Source organism: Phasianus colchicus, chromosome 1 (assembly GCF_987193195.1).
Source record: "Phasianus colchicus chromosome 1, bPhaCol1.hap1.1, whole genome shotgun sequence".
NCBI classification, from domain to species: domain Eukaryota; kingdom Metazoa; phylum Chordata; class Aves; order Galliformes; family Phasianidae; genus Phasianus; species Phasianus colchicus.
This window is the reverse complement of record NC_143436.1, coordinates 119,900,102-119,916,158: the sequence shown is the minus strand read 5'-3', so window position 1 is coordinate 119,916,158 and position 16,057 is coordinate 119,900,102. Positions and strand designations below refer to the sequence as shown.

Below are 16,057 nucleotides of genomic sequence, written 5' to 3'. Positions count from 1 at the left end.
TCTTAAGCTGTCTGGTTGCATCCCATGAGATCACTTTGCCTGCTGAGGATTTCCGGACCCTGTTGCCCTTCTGTACTTAAACAACTGCTCAGACCACAGCCTTGCCACAAAATCCTCTCCCCAGCACTTAAGCCTATGGGTCTGCCCATGGTCTGCCTCCTCCAGCCATCCCTGGTTTCGAGTGAGCACATCTCTGTGGTTGGCTCTAATAGGCACACACTGTCTCTATGGCAATGAGAGACGGGAAGTGCCTCAGAAAGATGCTGCAGAAGTACTGTGTCTGGCACCAGGAGGAGACAGCAGAATGTGCAGAAGCCTGGAGGGAAACGTTCCTTGCAGGCTTAAGAAAGTGATGTGGCCATAGGATGACATAAGCGACCCAGAGGAGGATAAGCGATGTGTTTCTATTTCTGTTAAGTCAAGCTTTTCTTCCAACCAATGTTTTCATTACCTTTTATTTATCACAGATTAAATTTTAACTATGTAGTACTATAAAAAAGTGTTTATTACATTATCACTCAGCTCTGTCTTCATCAGGCTCCTGTAAACTAGGAAGCGCATCCTTTCCAGCTTTCTAGTGCAGTGTGCTACGTATTTTGTTGTAGTGCTGGAAGGGGTGTTATGAAATAACAAGTGCTGCATAAGAGTACTTTCAGGTGCTCTCCATATTTATGTCAGGGTTTTCCCATTTTGGAAGAACTGCAATTAAAAGGCACTGTATTAACATAAAAACATATTTACCTCAACACATACCTACTTTTCTGTTTTATGATAGATGACTCCGAAGAGGGAAGCAAAAAAAAGGTAAAACCTCCTCATTCACTCTTCATTGTTTGTTTCATTTCTAACACCTCCTTCAGACAAGAACAATGCCACGGCCTTGTCAGGCTTAGCCTCTCTGTATGGCTGTCAGTTCTCAGGTACCAGTACAATCTTGCCTCATATACAGGAGCAAGAGAGGTTATGTTTAAAAATGTACATTTTAATGTGCGGGGAGGATTCAGTGTATTACTAGATGAAGTGCAATAAAGTCTCCAAGCTTTTGTTGCTGATAGAATCTAAACTACCAGTTGTGATGAAGGCAATAGGACAGGGATTATTAGTCATATTTCTACTACTCACATTCACAATTTTAATCCTGCACGTACTTAATTGCTTTCAAAAAGAAAAAAGAAAAAAAAAAAAAAAACTACCAAGAAGACAAAGACCACCTTTCTATTTAAATCCTAAAAATAAGCTATCTACAAAGGCTCACCTCTAAAATATCAGGAGGCAGATTCATCGCATAGCTTTTCACTTGCACCAAGGAAAGTAAGAAGTAATGCAGCACATTTGTAAGCCTGTTCACCTTCACTGCATTCCTGCTGCATGCTGCTTCACAGCCACCTATGCTCTACAAATGGGGAACGGGAGAAGGATGAAATAACGGGAAGATAAAGAAGTATATAATCCTAAAGTCACCGGAGAAATCAATTTGTAGGTAATATATTCAAGTTCCATATGTCTGTGTAAACAAAAGATCAGGACTTAGCTATAAATCTGCATATGGCACACACAACTTTTTTCTGGAATGGCTCCCTGAGAACACACACTGCTGCCCTACTGCTGAGGTTTTCAAAGCCCACAGCTTTTCAAAAAAGGAAAATGTCTGCACCTCACACATTCCAACTTCGTGTGGGTGTCTAACCGACTCGGTTACCAAAGAAACTAGTTCGTGTTCTCCACCAGTTAAAACTAATATTGCCATTAGAACAAATAATATGAAGGAGAGGAAAGGAGGGGGAAAGAAAAAAAAAAAAAAAAAAAAAAAAAGGAAGAAGAAAAAAAAAGCCATGACTGCACTGCAGATTTGTAACAACCAATTAATGGCCAGAGAAAAATGCCAGAGCCTTTGCCACAGAGCTCTCGGGTCCCTGCCCGGAGCAGAGCAGCCTTTGCTCTCTGTGTATGCGCACACTTCCAACCCAAGCTCACAGCGCTGCGTTCACGCACCGCCGCCCTGCCTACATGACGTGCTTTCTGCGGGAGTCAGGGAAAGTTGCAGACATCTCCTACTGTTGCCAAGACACTCTGACACTTGCTCAGAGACACTCGGCTTCTGCTGCTGCCGCCGCTGCTCAGAGATGCTTCGACTTCCCACACCTCGACGCTGCACCGCGGCTCCGCCGAGCTGCCTCAGTCCTCCGTCCCGCTGCTCCGCGCCTCATCTCCCCGCCAATGCTCTGGGAGCCCGAAAGCCGCCCTCCCCGGACGTGCCCGGTCCCAACCCGGATCCCGAGCTCAACCTTCAGCCACCAAATGGCGCCGCGGCCCCGCGCAGGGCCCTACCCCTACCCCTACCCCGGCCGGCCCCGGCCCGGGCCCGCGGGAGCGCTGCCCAACATCGCCGCCCCGTGGCCGCCGCCGCCCGGCACTGCCCGGTGCTGCCCAGCGGGCCTCCTCGGGAAGCGGGAGCCCTGCTTTCTTTACGAGAACTAACCGAGTTTGGGGTTTTTTGGTTTGGTTTGTGGTTTTGTTTGTTTTTTTTTGTTGTTGTTGTTTTTTGTTTTTTTTCCCCTGAGTTATCCTCTGCTGCATCTCCAGCGACTGTAAAATTAGCTTTTTTTTTCCTCACTTCTAAAGGCTTGATTTTGGCAAACTGTGGCTATTCCTCGCCTCCCTCTCCACACCCCTCTCAGGCTGCAGACGCTTTCACCCCTGCCCAGGCTGTGCTAAGCCGCTGCTACACATCAGTGACAGAGCGATGAGCGTTACCTTCATTTTCTCTTTTACGCAGAGGCTCTCCCAGCCCTGACAAGAAGACAGCCAACAAATGTCAGGAGCTGAGGCTGTGCTCAGCCTCCTTCTGCAACTCTGATGGGCTCACGGTCAGACTTGCTGGTTTTCCCAATCTTAATGGTTCTATGATTGTCTTTCCCAGACAAACACTTTCCTCCTGTGCTTTCACCCAGACGGAATCGTGCTTCCCAGCTCCCACATGTCGGAGTCCCCAGGCAGTCAGGCACAGCAGGAAAAGGCAAGGACAAAATCTAATTTTTAATCTAACAAAACTGCGTAACTCACAGATGCTTCCTCTTCTTTCCCTGATGGTTTCTGCTTTGCTCAGTCACAGCTTTCATCCAGCATCCATGGCCTGGCCCCTGGGGAACAGGCTCATTCCACATGCAACTCACTTTCCCTAATTTCCATCGATCCTGGACATCTAATAAGGGGTCAAGCCTAAAAAAAAGCAAATGTGTAACCATGCAAGTACAACGTGTGCACACACTGAGGCCAAATTAAGGTCATATTGACTTCTTGAATTAGGTGTCTCTGAACGCTTCAGTGCTTCACTCTGCAACCTGAATGTTTTTAAACATGTATATGTGCATAAATTCTGGAAGGGGGATGTTGGTAAAGCACATGGTCTTCCACCCCCCCTGTGAATCTCCATGTTTCAGAGGGGCCACAGCAAATCTGAATTCCTAATACACAGTTAAGAGGGGAAGTTTTCAAGGAATTCCAATGAAACATTCCCTTTGCAGGGATTGCTGCTCTTCTTCTCTGGCAGTAGAGGAGAGGAAACACAAAGAGGATGCACAGTGGTAGTTACAAAGGTATCTCTGTTCATTTCCCAGTCCTGTAAGCAGTGTGTACCCCAAGCCTGGCATTCACTCCTGGTGTTATATTCTACCTGGACCCATTCTCCCTTTGCACCATTATTCCCCAGCAGCTTCCTACAATTTCTGCATTTCCATTCATCTCTGTTCCTTGCCATTCCAGTCAGACTAATTCACCTCCCATGATATCAGTGGAGGATGCACAAAATGTATATAGGTAAACAATCTAAACAATCTCCATGGACTTAACAGAATTGCCAGGGACCAGAGCAGCCCCTGGCTTCCAAAAAAAGCTATTGCAAAGCCCCACATCGAGGATGCTAAATGCAGTGTAGTTTTAGCAGCCATCTCCTAGGAACCATCTGCTAAGCATGTGCAAATAGTGACTTTTGAGATTATTATGAGTTAGTGAATTTGGGAAGAACTTTACAGGAACAGCAAGAAGAGGCTCTAAGTACTACCGTGACATAAACATTACAGAATAATGAAATCATGATTTTAGTCTTAGGAACAAAATTCATCTCCCATGAACCAAAATGTACATCTGCAGCAGCCTTGAGGAAAAAAAAAAAAAGATGTCCTTAATGATTTCCTCAAAATTTAACAGCAAATTTCATTGAAATATAAAGCAGTCTTTCCTCATATGATATTCCCATGCACTCAAAATAAAGTGTGTGCTTTCAGGTGCAAAGCCAAACTCAATTAGTATTATACACAATCCAGAGCACACCCTGAATTCTGATCAGAGGCAAGCTGATGATTCATACTGCCATGGTCTGCACGTTCATATTTGCTAGGAAAGCCAGTGTACGGATTGATAAGGGGTTTTGATCTAAAAATAGGCACGCATGCCATTTTAAACATTTGCCTTAGAAAATCAGGTTTTGACATTCAGTTTTAATTGTGTGTCATCTAACGCTGATGGCACTTACCCAGGTAGAACACCAACTCCTTGTTTAAAATGTAAAATAACATGTTACATTCACAGTAATAATACAATTCTGCATTCGTGAGTGGAAAGTGCTGTTTGGAATGCAGCTTTCATAGAAAGCACAACCAAAAAAACCCTCTGAAGATCAAATGGATGCTGTACAGTAGGAGAATCCCCTGCTTCTGTTATTACCTCAGGAGCATCAGGAACAATCAGAACATCAAGCCACTCCTGTGAAGGCATGCAAGAGAAATAGGAAGCTATTTTCTTACTTTGCATACACACCTGCTTAAATCTCTAGTAGTTCTGAACTGAAAATGTGCTTCGTAAGTGCTCTCCATCAATGCCCTATGCATCTCACCTTTTCATAAAATGTACATCTGTGACTTACTGCAGTGGGTTGCTTTCAGTGTTGTATGTTTCTTGTTTTGTCATGGAAGCTTTTCATTACTTAAAAAGAACACCGGACAGGCTATTGTCCTACCCTAACACAGCCTTCAGAAACCTTCAGCTACTGCCCTGCACACTCTCTGCTTGGCAACATGGGGTAAGTAAGTAAGTAACAGGGCACTTTGAAGTGCTATTGAAGAGCTGTGATATGCTTTAGTGATCACATGTAACATAAGGGATGTATCAATAGCCCATCTCCTGCTCTTAATATATTTTGTTTTGCTTGTTTAGTTTGCTCCTTAAAAATCCTAATTGATCTTCTATTTTCTCTTGAAGGTAGACAGTCTACAACTTCATTCCTGAGTACCTACAGCAATGCAGGAAAAAGGCATGTTTGTGACAGACAGAAAGAACAGCAGCAGCTCAAGACCTGACAGTGAAACAGCACAGAGGTACAGCCAAACTATTGCCAAGCACTTACCTGGTGTAATTGCCTGGTTTGTGCTGAGAAAGGAGGATGGGGCAGGGCTCTAACAGTGTTATATGGGATCTGTGTTTTGCTGGGAAGCTGAAAATGGGCTGAGTATAGAGTAATTAAAACTCACTTCCCCTTTACTTTTCATAGGATTACTTGGCTCATTTCAGCACTTAATAACAACTGATAAATCATAACAAAGGGAATGTTATGAATGATCTTATGAATAAGGTTTCTCTGGTCTGAACACTGTACAGGTCGACACTGCTGCATCCCATCGCATTTCCTACATGCTGTTAAATTGCTAATTCTGCTTTCTCCACTCCCAGTGAGAAGCAGCTTATCTCAGCCCCATTTTAGAGAAACAAAGGCATGGGGAAAAGTGGCAAAACCTGCTTCCCGGAGCTTTCTATCCTTGGTCCATACTTCCACCAATGCTCACATTTTGTCCTGTCAATGATACAGAAAATCTGTGATAGTTTAAAACATAGCCAACCTGATACCAGTTCACACACACACTCTGAAAAGCTGAGGAAAAAATACAAGAGGTTTTTTTAAAATATCCTTTACTGAAGGTCTCTTACTTTATAGCCAACTACACTGTCAATATGACTCAATATGCAATCTAGATGCAGGTGGACGAACGTGACAGAGCAGCATGAAGAAAATTCTGAGTCAGAGTGTGCTGTCCCAGAGCTGCACATCCGTAATTCATATTTAGATAATTCTCTTTACTAACAGCTTTAGAGACACAAAGCTGAGCCAAAGGCTATAAAGGGCATCTAAGTCAGAATGCAAAGCATTAACAGGTGAGAGATAGACTGACCAGTGCTGCCTCTACAGCTTGGCTGCTGTGCCAGGGATTACCAACAAGCCTGTGATTTCTGTTCTTGTAGGTGAGCTATGGAGCTGTCCTCCATCTCAGTAATAAATGCCTCTGCATTCACAAGTCGCAGACTATTTTACTTTATCAGATATGTGTGTGGAACACCTAACCTACTCTTGAGCTATATCCTAGAGTCACAGAACATAGTGCTGGTGGACAGACACCACAAGGTCACCTCATCCATCCTTCTGCCCCAAAGTGGAATTAGCTATGCTTGTGTCACACCTTACCAATTCATTCAGTTGCCTTTAATATCCTCCAATAATGAAGTCTACACAGTTCTCAGATGACCCGAGTACCCTGCAAAAGATATTGCCATCAGAAAGTTTTACTACTATATGATTTAAATGTCCTTTCTTCACTAATGCCTGCGTGTAAATATTTATTTACAGGTATACTCAGAGAAATGTATACAAGTAAACATGCACTTCCACACGTGCCATCTATATATGGTGTATATACACAGTTGCATACACATATACGTGTATATAGGTGTGTATATGCATACATTTACTCCTGAATTTGAAATGAAATGCTATCTTATTTCAGTATCTCCATGTGTGTTTTATTTTGCTTTTACTTGCAACCTACTTGTTTTGCCCAGTTTTATGTGAAGACACATCAACAGAAAAGAAACATTCACACTATTCTCGGAGTTACGCTCTGCCAAAATTCCAGTGTCTCCAGACATATTTACTAAACTCCTAGTTAACGTTTTTGTTTTCTACTAAAACTTGCCTCTTTAAAACCAAAGAAGCCTTAATTTTATACACCTGGTGGTGAATTCCTGTTTTCCTAGAATAATTTGTCCCTAAATGATATTTATTTTTTCTGTTGGTCTCTCTTGAGTGCTGAATAATGTAATTGTGTTTCTGGTATAGTCAGAGTTGTTCTAACGTGAGCTGCATGTTGTGCACACAAGATAGCAACCAAACATATACGCTGCTTCATTGGTCAAAAGACTTTCATCCTAAAGAATATATTGTTTAAGACTGTCCTCTGCCTCCTTGGACAAATTCATGTAAGTGCATTTCTTATTTTTAGGAAGCCGCATCATCCAGTTATTTGCTAAAACTACATTCAATTAATATCAACCAGATTGGGACAGCGGGCAGATTTATTGTGCTGTCTTGTCTGCTTGTTTTATTTCTTAAAATGTAGTATGAAAGCTGTAAATTGACTCGTCTGCTTATATTAGCTGTTACATTTCAGTACATCAGGACCATTTACACTGCATTTCAAAACAAGAACTTAATCCATCTTTCTGCAAGGAAGGACCTTTCTTTAGATTATTGTTCTGTGGTGAAGGAAAGACCCTTTCCTAATGCTGGAGGCAGCGCTGACAGAGATGTCAGCAGTCAGTGTTTTGAAACAAACAGGTGAGAGGCCAGGATTAAAGTCTGGTCAGACACGAGCATCAGAGAACCTGGCCAAAAATATAGGCGGAGAATAATGGTCCAAAGGCTTTGGCTAAGTGAGCCTGCATCTCACAGAATATGGGAGAATCTAACCAAAAGCAGAACGTTGCTTTTGTGCAGCTATGCCAACATCCAAGGGAACAGAATCATCCTTCCCCTCTACCAAGTTTTCATACAAGCAAAGGAAAAGCACAGGCTCACTGTGACATTACAGTTTTTCAGCCTGCTCATGCTAATGGCTCAACCAGGGATCTCCCATTTTTGCATCATCACTGCCAGCAGCCAGCTAATGGAGCATCTCAGAGACAGACCACAGAGCTGCAGTTCAGCCACACGGGGCACTTCCCTCTTTTTATTACACTCTATAAAAGATAAGTCACACACGCTTTCTCTTAGCAGTCTTCATGAATCAGCAAAGAGCTGCCGAAGAGTGACCATTAGGGCCCTCGGGAAAGGCATGGGTGTCAGCTGTCAAAGTACTACTTGGTGATTTACATTCTTTTTATATGTCTCCGTATCCACTAGGCCAGTGAGGAGCACTTATGCATTTGCATTTTCAGGACAGGCTGCAAAAAGCAGACGTGTTCACGCAGTACCAGGAGGAAGAATTTCTTTTTTTTTAGCTCACGCAAAAAGATCCCTCCTGGTTCCTATGTCTCCTCCCAAGATCTGCATTAGCAAGTCCAATTAGTGTACATATAGCCCGCCATGGGTGGCAGAACATCAGGACACCCGAGAATGCAATGCCAAAGTGCATGCACAGCCATAGCAATCCTTCACCGTTATCTCTTCTCACCCTTCTGTTCAATGAACACTGGGGGCTCACAGACATAAGAGGAAGAATTTCAACAAGGCTGATTGTGCTGCTTGCCTGTCTCAGGAGGTAAGGAATCAGCCATCTTGAATTCTGGCAATGAAATCTGTGAGTACAAGCGACAACACGCGTGGCCACCCCTTGGCCATGGTTGATTTATTAAATATAAACTACTATTTGCACCAAGACCAACTTACAATTTTCCATGGTGTTTCTGTAACACTCTTTTCAGTATAAGCAAATTGCCATCCCTGTGCTGTACGCATCAGTGAAGAGATCAGTACTTTTGGGTAATCTTCCCTCTGCAACAGGATTCAGCCTGGAATTAGGGAGACCTTTGACTATGCTCTCCTGTTAACTGCAAACAGACAAAAACCACCAACCAGTTCTGAGGTTCCCTCACCAATCAGCGATGGGAGATTAACTTTGTCATTAACCTTGTCTGTGCCCTCACCAATTTAATTGGTGCTGGCCCAGGTCCCAGGCCTAAGGCCAAGAAATAGCATGCAGAGCACGGTTGGGTGATAAGATGAGAATTGCTGCTTTCCCCAGCCACTTTGGGCTGGCCTCTTGGCATTCTGATCCCTTGGCACAAGCAGAACGGTTCAACATGCCATCACCAAGACTTTCTACAGGTACAAATGAACATAATACAGGGAAATTCAGTGAAAAAGGGTTTGTAACCCTTGCAAACCTAGCCAAAGTCTCCTTGGAATTTTTTTTCTTTTAGCTCCTTCTCAAAAACAAAGACGACTTTTGTTACCATCTCCTCACTGTGGGTAACCTTGTTCCAGCTGGAACCTGCACCACACATCACTCTGCTGCAAAAATCATTCCCCAGTCACAGCACTAAATCTAATGCACACGTTCCTAAAATACCTCCTCTGGTTCCTCAAGCCTAACAGAACAGCACGAAATCCCAATTCTCCGCATACCTTCTGCGGCCAATCCAGCTGCTCCGCCACCTCTCCTTTCTCAGAGGCCCTCCTCGCTCATCTGAAATCACCCATCAGGAATCCCCCCTTCAGCACTTCTCAGTTTTTTCCTCCACAGGACCCCTTTTGGAAGGGAGAAGGAAGGGGTTATAGTGCTAAGTCACAGGGAGCAGCCGAGCATCAGTCTCCTTGCACAGGTCTTGAAAGAAGCGTTCCGCTCTCAATAGCAGACCTAAACCCTGTGCAGATGCTGTCTCTATGAGTCACGCCTTTCTCCATCTCCCTTTTACACTCTCCCCAAAAGTGGCTGCCCTGAGGCATTCACTTTGAAAGGACATAATCACATTGCCCTCCCCCTCCTTATCCCACTCCCCAGCACCTGCACCTCATTGGATGGTCATCTCTTCCCATTCTTCTCTCCTTAATTTAGTTTGGGAACTCTCCAGAGCAATGAGACATCATTACCTATTTTGTAAAGCACCATTCAAAGCTGTAGTAAAGTGGCACACAGACGTGATGATGGAAATCCTGCCCTCCTGCTCCCTGCAGAAGACAGGCAGAGCTGAGGGGTGCTCAGCAAGGACAGGGCTGCTCCCTACAGCCTGGGCAGGCCTGCAGACCCCAGCCTCAGCATGCTGAGGACTGTGCTGGATGCCAGCTCCTCACATTGACTTTGCTGAGGTTGCTGTGGAGGAACGGCTGCCTGCTGAAATAATTAATAGCCCCCTTCATTTTGAGTAATGATAAAAGTCAATTAATGGAGACCAAAAGCAACATGACACTGCCAGTAGCAATGACAAGTGCTCTTTGTGAGCTGCCAATGACAAGGAGCACAAGGCATGCACCCACCGGGCTGGAACGTGGTGAACTGGGAGAGTCAGGGGACACGGGTGGGCATAGCCTAGCTCCACTCAGTCAGACGATCCCCTCACTGGCCGTGTTGGAAGCTACAAAACACTGGTCTAGCCTTCAAGCGCAACCTTGTTGTGAGGGAAGAAGTAGGTACGATGGCAAGGTGGCTTTCTGTGTGACAACACCTTCTCGGGTCAGACACTGTAGAGATGCACAGGGAGGGACGATGTCAGTCAGCCCAGCAGTAACCGCACCAGGGAGCCGCTGCTGCTCACACAGCCTAACAGGTGTAACACCCTCAGACTGAAACTTCCCCTTCGCCCACCAGCAGGCAGCACGCCGGGCAGCAGCTGGGCCCTCGCACCGGCACCGCCGAGCTGACAACTAAAAGCCGGGGGCAGCTGATGAGCGCCAGGAACCCGAACAGCCTCTCGCCCCTTGTCACAAACACACGTTTTCGCCCACTCTGGTCGTTAAGCTCAACACGTGGTTTACAGGGGGATCGCGCCCCGCGCCGGGAGACACCGCCGGCGCCCGGAGCTGCCCGGCGGCTACTCGGGGGTCCCGGGTACGGCGGTCCGGACGAGCGCGGCCCCGCCGCAGGCTCCCGGCCTCCCTAATGGGCATGTGCGGAACGCGCCGCACATGCCCACTCTGCCGCCTGAGGCCGGGGGCTGCCGGGCAGCGGGGCGCGCCGTCGGGCACCCCGAGGCGGCCGAGGGCGCCCCGTCCGCGCCCGGCGGCGGATCCGCGGACGGAGGAGCTCCCTCGAAGCGCTCTCGGTTCCCTCAGCGGGGAGCGGCCGCCCTCCGCCGCCCGTCGGGGCCGCCCGGGCTCGCCGAGGCGGGCGGGGATGTGGCGGCGCGGCGGGCGGGGCCGGGCGGCAGCCGGGCGGGGCGGGGCGCGGCGCGGCGTCCCGAGCGCGGCCCCGGCGGGAGGCGCCGCCCGGCGTGGCCCCTCGGCGGAGGGCGCCGGCGGCGGGGGCGCCGCGGAGGGTTGTCCGCGCCCGCCCCGCCCGCCGCGGCCGGCGGATTAGTCAGCACTCTGCGGGCGGCCCCGCGCCCGCGCCAACTCCGCGGCGGGGGCGGGGAGCGGCGAGCGGCGCCGGCCGCTGCCCGCGGCCAGGGGCGGCGGCGGCGGGGCGGCGGCCCCCCCCACCCCTACCCTCCCCGCGGTCCGCGCGGCCGCCCGGCGGCCACAGCCAGGAGCGCCTCGGCCGCCCCGCGCGCGCAGGCGGGAGGGAGGCGGCGCGCCCCGCACGGCCGCACGCAGACGCGCGGCGGCGGCCCCCGGCCCCCCGCAGCCGCGGCCGGCGGGGAGGCGGCGCCCGGCGGGGCCGCCCCATGGTCTTGCGGGGGCCGTGGGGGAGCCGCGGGGGCCCCGGCGCGGCGCTCGCCCTCCTGCGCGCCCTCCGCACTAGGATGTTGCGGCAGGTCTTGCACAGGGGGCTGGGGACGTCCTTCTCCCGGCTCGGCCACTTCGTCGCCAGCCACCCGGTGTTCTTCGCTTCGGCGCCCGTGCTCATCTCCATCCTGCTGGGCGCCAGCTTCAGCCGCTACCAGGTGGAGGAGAGCGTGGAGCACCTCCTGGCCCCCACCCACAGCCTGGCCAAGATCGAGCGGAACCTGGTGGACAGCCTCTTCCCGGTGAACCGCTCCAAGCACCGGCTCTACTCCGACCTGCAGACGCCGGGGCGCTACGGCCGGGTGATCATCACCTCCTTCCGCAAGGCCAACATGCTGGACCAGCACCACACCGATCTCATCCTCAAGGTAACCGCGGCCCCCGCCGCCTCCCGCAACAGTTGGGAAGCGCGCAGGGGGCACCGCACCGCCGGCCCCGCGCTCCTTCCCTGCGCTCGCGCGTGTTTTATCCGAGTTGGGGCGGCTCGGGAAACTCCGCGAGCGGTTGGGAGCACGGCGAAGGGCAGCACCGAGCCGTCTCCCACAGCGAGCGCAGCCGGCAGCGCTGACAGCATCTCTCTGCCCGCGGCGCGGAGCGGGACGTTCCCCGCAGCGTGTGCCGGAGCGCTGCGCCGCGGTGTCGGAGCGGGGAGGACGGGAGCGAGCGTGTGCCGGGAGGGTCGAGCTCACCGGGCAGGGCTCGGATGGTGCGCATAGCTCAGAGGTGTGGCAGGCTCAGCCCCACGTCCGCTCTGGTGTATGGAAAGCCCGGGGGCTCGGCACCGCTTGTGTCGGGCTGTCACACCGCGCAGAACCAGCGTAAAATCTGTTCGGCGGCTCCGGGGAGTGCCCCTTCCCTAGCGAGAACATGGGCGCAGATAGCGCGTGTAGGCACTTCGGGGAGATGCGCCCCTCGCTAAGCACGGCAATAACTGTTATAGTGTAGCCATGCAAAGAGCTGTAGTGCAGTGCCCCTCCGTGTGCTCCGTATCCCATTTTCTCTGTATTGCCCAGCAGTGCTGGGCACACCGCGCTGCCGAGCGCAGGCACAGAGATGTATGTCACCGCCGAGCGAGAAAACTCCAGAGGCGGTTTTCATTCCTTCATTTCCTTGTGCCGTGGATTGCATCCGCATCCAGCGCACACACTTACTCAGTCATAGGGTAATGATGGCAATGGATTTTTTTTCTCTGCGCTGCTGCTTTCTCTGGAGATCTGTGGTTCTATCGATAGCACAGTGACACACAAATAAATGCTGAAGCTCTCCACGAGCAAACTTCTGCGTCAGATTTATCATATCAGCCAAAGAGCCATAACTTAGAAAGTTGTCAGTATTTAACGCTGCCTCATTTTTTAACAGGCAGAATTTGCCAACAGAATGATTATTTCTTATTCGGTGAGATAATGAACACCATTGCCATTTGCCTGTTTACTCATACCGTTAATCTGACGTTGTCAGGCATCTTTGATGCATTATTTCCAACTCCTTACTTATCTAATTAATCCCAGCCTGCCTTCTGCAGAAAAGATCCCATCCCTTGTCCTAGCTGTGTCTGTGCAGCCTGAGGTGCCCAGCAGGTCAGCACAGCCACCTGGGAAGGAGAGCTCCTGGCTCCCCGTGTCACCATGCAGGCTGCGACGCAGGGCCATATCGTTCTGTGTCAGCAGGGCTCACCAAGAGGAGGAGGCAGAGAGAGAGGGGCCATCAAGGTTCTCCTACACACGTATCCGTACGTGGAGGGCAGAAAGGAGCAAAACCATCTAAAAAATTCCCTCAGGCCCCAGGGCAAAGCCATGCACCTCTAGATGCTGCGCATCAGTGTCATCCCACCTGTGAGTGGTATTACACTGCTCACCTCCCCTTTCCTGGGGGAGCATTGCCTCCCCAAGAAAGAGCTTTTCTGGGCTCCCTGACCTGCTGTCCTCTACCTTGCCAGGCAAGGAGTGCCCAGTGCTGCTACTGCTGCCCTGGTCTCACAGAAGGGAAAGAGATGTTCTCTGTCTGCGGCAGAGGAAGAAGTGAGCTTCCATTATCATCCCCTTGGTAAAGGGATATGAAGTTTTGGGGTCTGAACAGCTGAAACTTAGTGGTACTGTCAAAAGTTAGTCACTATAATATCCTAATTAATTCATTCATTATTGTGGTAAGTTCTTCGGTGGCTTCTCTGAAGTGCTGTGGTTAGCGCAGTGCAGTTCTGACAGGCGCGCTGTCAGCCCAAGTAGCTCCAGGTGCCACAGCTATGCAGCTCCCTGCTGGCTGGCTGGCAGTGGTGGTGAAGGGACCAGCCCCGTGCCCAAACCCCAGGCACGTGCCCCAAACAGGAGCTGACAGCCTATGTGTGCCAGTTGGCCTTGTTGGGTGTGCTAGCTGCTCTGTGCAAGACTCTGCTCTCATTATCAGGGAAGCATGTGACTGCCTTCTTGTAATAGCTTTGATTAAATTGGGTAAATGTCCATCCGTAATTCCCATAACTCTCCCCATAAATGCTTGAACTGTTTTTGCGCCTGCCATCCATCACGTTTCCAGGTGGTGTGGTCATCTGTAGAAGAGAGACGGGGAGAAACCTAAACCTGTCCTGATTCTCTGGCCTTGAACTAATCCAACTGAAGCCTCTGGAGAGTCTTGGTGGGCAAGAGATGATCCTGAAGCTGAGAGATACTGGAGGGAAGTGATGACAGCTGGGCACAAGGCACTGGCTGTCAATGTGTAGGGCCTCTCTCTTCCTCAAGATTCCATTCTGTCAAAAGAAAGAAAGATAGGAAGGACTGACACCCAACTGAAGATCTGCACTTATCCCTGTATTTCCAAGAAACATTTGGAGAAACAAAAATAATTTGGATTTTTGGTGAGCACCATCCTGCAGAAGTTCAGAAGATTGTATAATTTCTGTACAACTCATCTAAGCCTAGAATCCAGCCTGAAAAGAGTGTAAGAGCAGCCCCCTACCAGGTCACTGCCTTACTTCGACTTGCAGCTAGAAACTTGGCAGGTTCAGGATATGCAGGCTCACAGGAAACGCGGACCTAACCAGGTGTTTTGAACCCTTGAAAGTACATCCTGACTAAGCCAGGATTTGAGACACTCATCATTTTGAGCCTCTTCATTCCTCCATATTTACAGTGAGTTAACTGCATTATTCTACAATCTAATTTAGTTTTCTTATGAAAGCTTCCTTTTTTTTTTTCAGAAGAATATCCTGTCTTCCACTTTTATTACTGTTCATTACATTAACACAGTACTTTTTTTTTTTTTTTTGCCAGTAACTCTACTTAAGATTTACAGATGAAAAGGGAATGAAATGTGACATTCCATACTGAAAGGGATTGTATTTACAGTTTGCCTATATGAAAATCTGTAGATAAAAGTTTATTTCTTAAAGAAAAATGTCCCGACTACAGAGTTTCAGACTCTGGTTGTGCATTGCCTCTTTCCTATGAACTGGCCATCAGGGCGTATAGTTAGCTGGTTAAATACCTATTGGCACATACAAGCAAATACCGAAATTAGATATTCACGTATAAGGACACATTTATTTAAGTGCTACATAACTTGTGATTGTTGCAAAACAAGACAGTTGAACTCTAAATTTTTGCAGACCTCATGCTTGTTTGGATTTCTTTTCCTCCCTCTGCCCCTTAATTGCTGTGTCTGTGCCCATGTGTGCCTGCACACTCTGTCCACAGTCTGCCCGGATTTCCCCATTTATTTTCTATGTGTGAGGAAACTCGTGGAGGAAACAGCTATGTTTGTGTTCCCATGTTTGTGTTATCTCTAATTGTTTTGCTGTACCAACATGGCATGCTGAAGCTATTGTTTCAGTGCTGGCTGTAGCAGAACTGAGGGCTGGGTCTGGTGCAGCTCTGACTAGCGTAAGCACCCGACCCTGCATTTCAAAACTTCGCTACTTCTGAATGCTTGGATGCAGACAGCCAGCTGCAGATCTAGCAATGGATAAGTAGTCTCCACCTTCTCTGCATAGCTCCCGCGCTAACGGCGCTTCTAAAGGAATTGCCAGCAGAACAAATAATGAATTCTGCTACAAAAATTAAAGGATGAAGTCATGTCTTCAGAGCAAGGCTGTAAGATGAGGGGAAGAGTCCTAATACAAGAAAAACAAGGGTGTGAAAGCAGCAGAAGTGCAAGCCTGTTGTCATAGCAGCACAATGCTGCAGGGCTAAAACGTATCTTATGCGAAAACAGATGAGAATTAAGATACACAGGTGAGATCTGGGCGCAGCCAGGGAAGGACAGCCAGCAGCATGCTGCAGAGGGGCAGCCACCAGACATGTGGTCATCACGCGAGGTTCTGCCTCCTGTGGCACAGTGCTTGAGGGGACAGAATCTCTTGAGGGG

The 16,057-nt window shown here is 48.9% G+C and overlaps 1 protein-coding gene and 1 long non-coding RNA gene across 4 annotated transcripts in view; one reads left to right on the top strand and one right to left on the bottom strand.

Moving 5' to 3' along the window:
- Positions 1–4,593: 4,593 nt before the first annotated feature.
- Positions 4,594–10,853, bottom strand: LOC149919991 (uncharacterized). Of its 3 annotated transcripts, XR_016460536.1 has the most exons (5): positions 9,914–10,853; positions 8,711–9,571; positions 6,512–6,581; positions 5,788–5,845; positions 4,594–4,761 (listed from the first exon to the last, which is right to left on the bottom strand). It is a non-coding gene; the product is annotated as an uncharacterized LOC149919991 (long non-coding RNA). The 3 variants fall into 3 exon arrangements; XR_016460461.1 differs by having other exon boundaries at positions 5,788–6,581; XR_016460405.1 differs by lacking the exon at positions 4,594–4,761 and having other exon boundaries at positions 5,022–6,581.
- A 781-nt stretch (positions 10,854–11,634) lies between these two features.
- Positions 11,635–16,057, top strand: part of PTCHD1 (patched domain containing 1) — a 40,801-nt gene continuing 36,378 nt past the window's right edge. Inside the window, exon 1 of the mRNA XM_031599317.2 lies at positions 11,635–12,072. Coding sequence (XP_031455177.2) covers positions 11,644–12,072 — 429 coding nt within the window. The 5' untranslated portion in view covers positions 11,635–11,643. The remainder of the gene's footprint in view (positions 12,073–16,057) is intronic.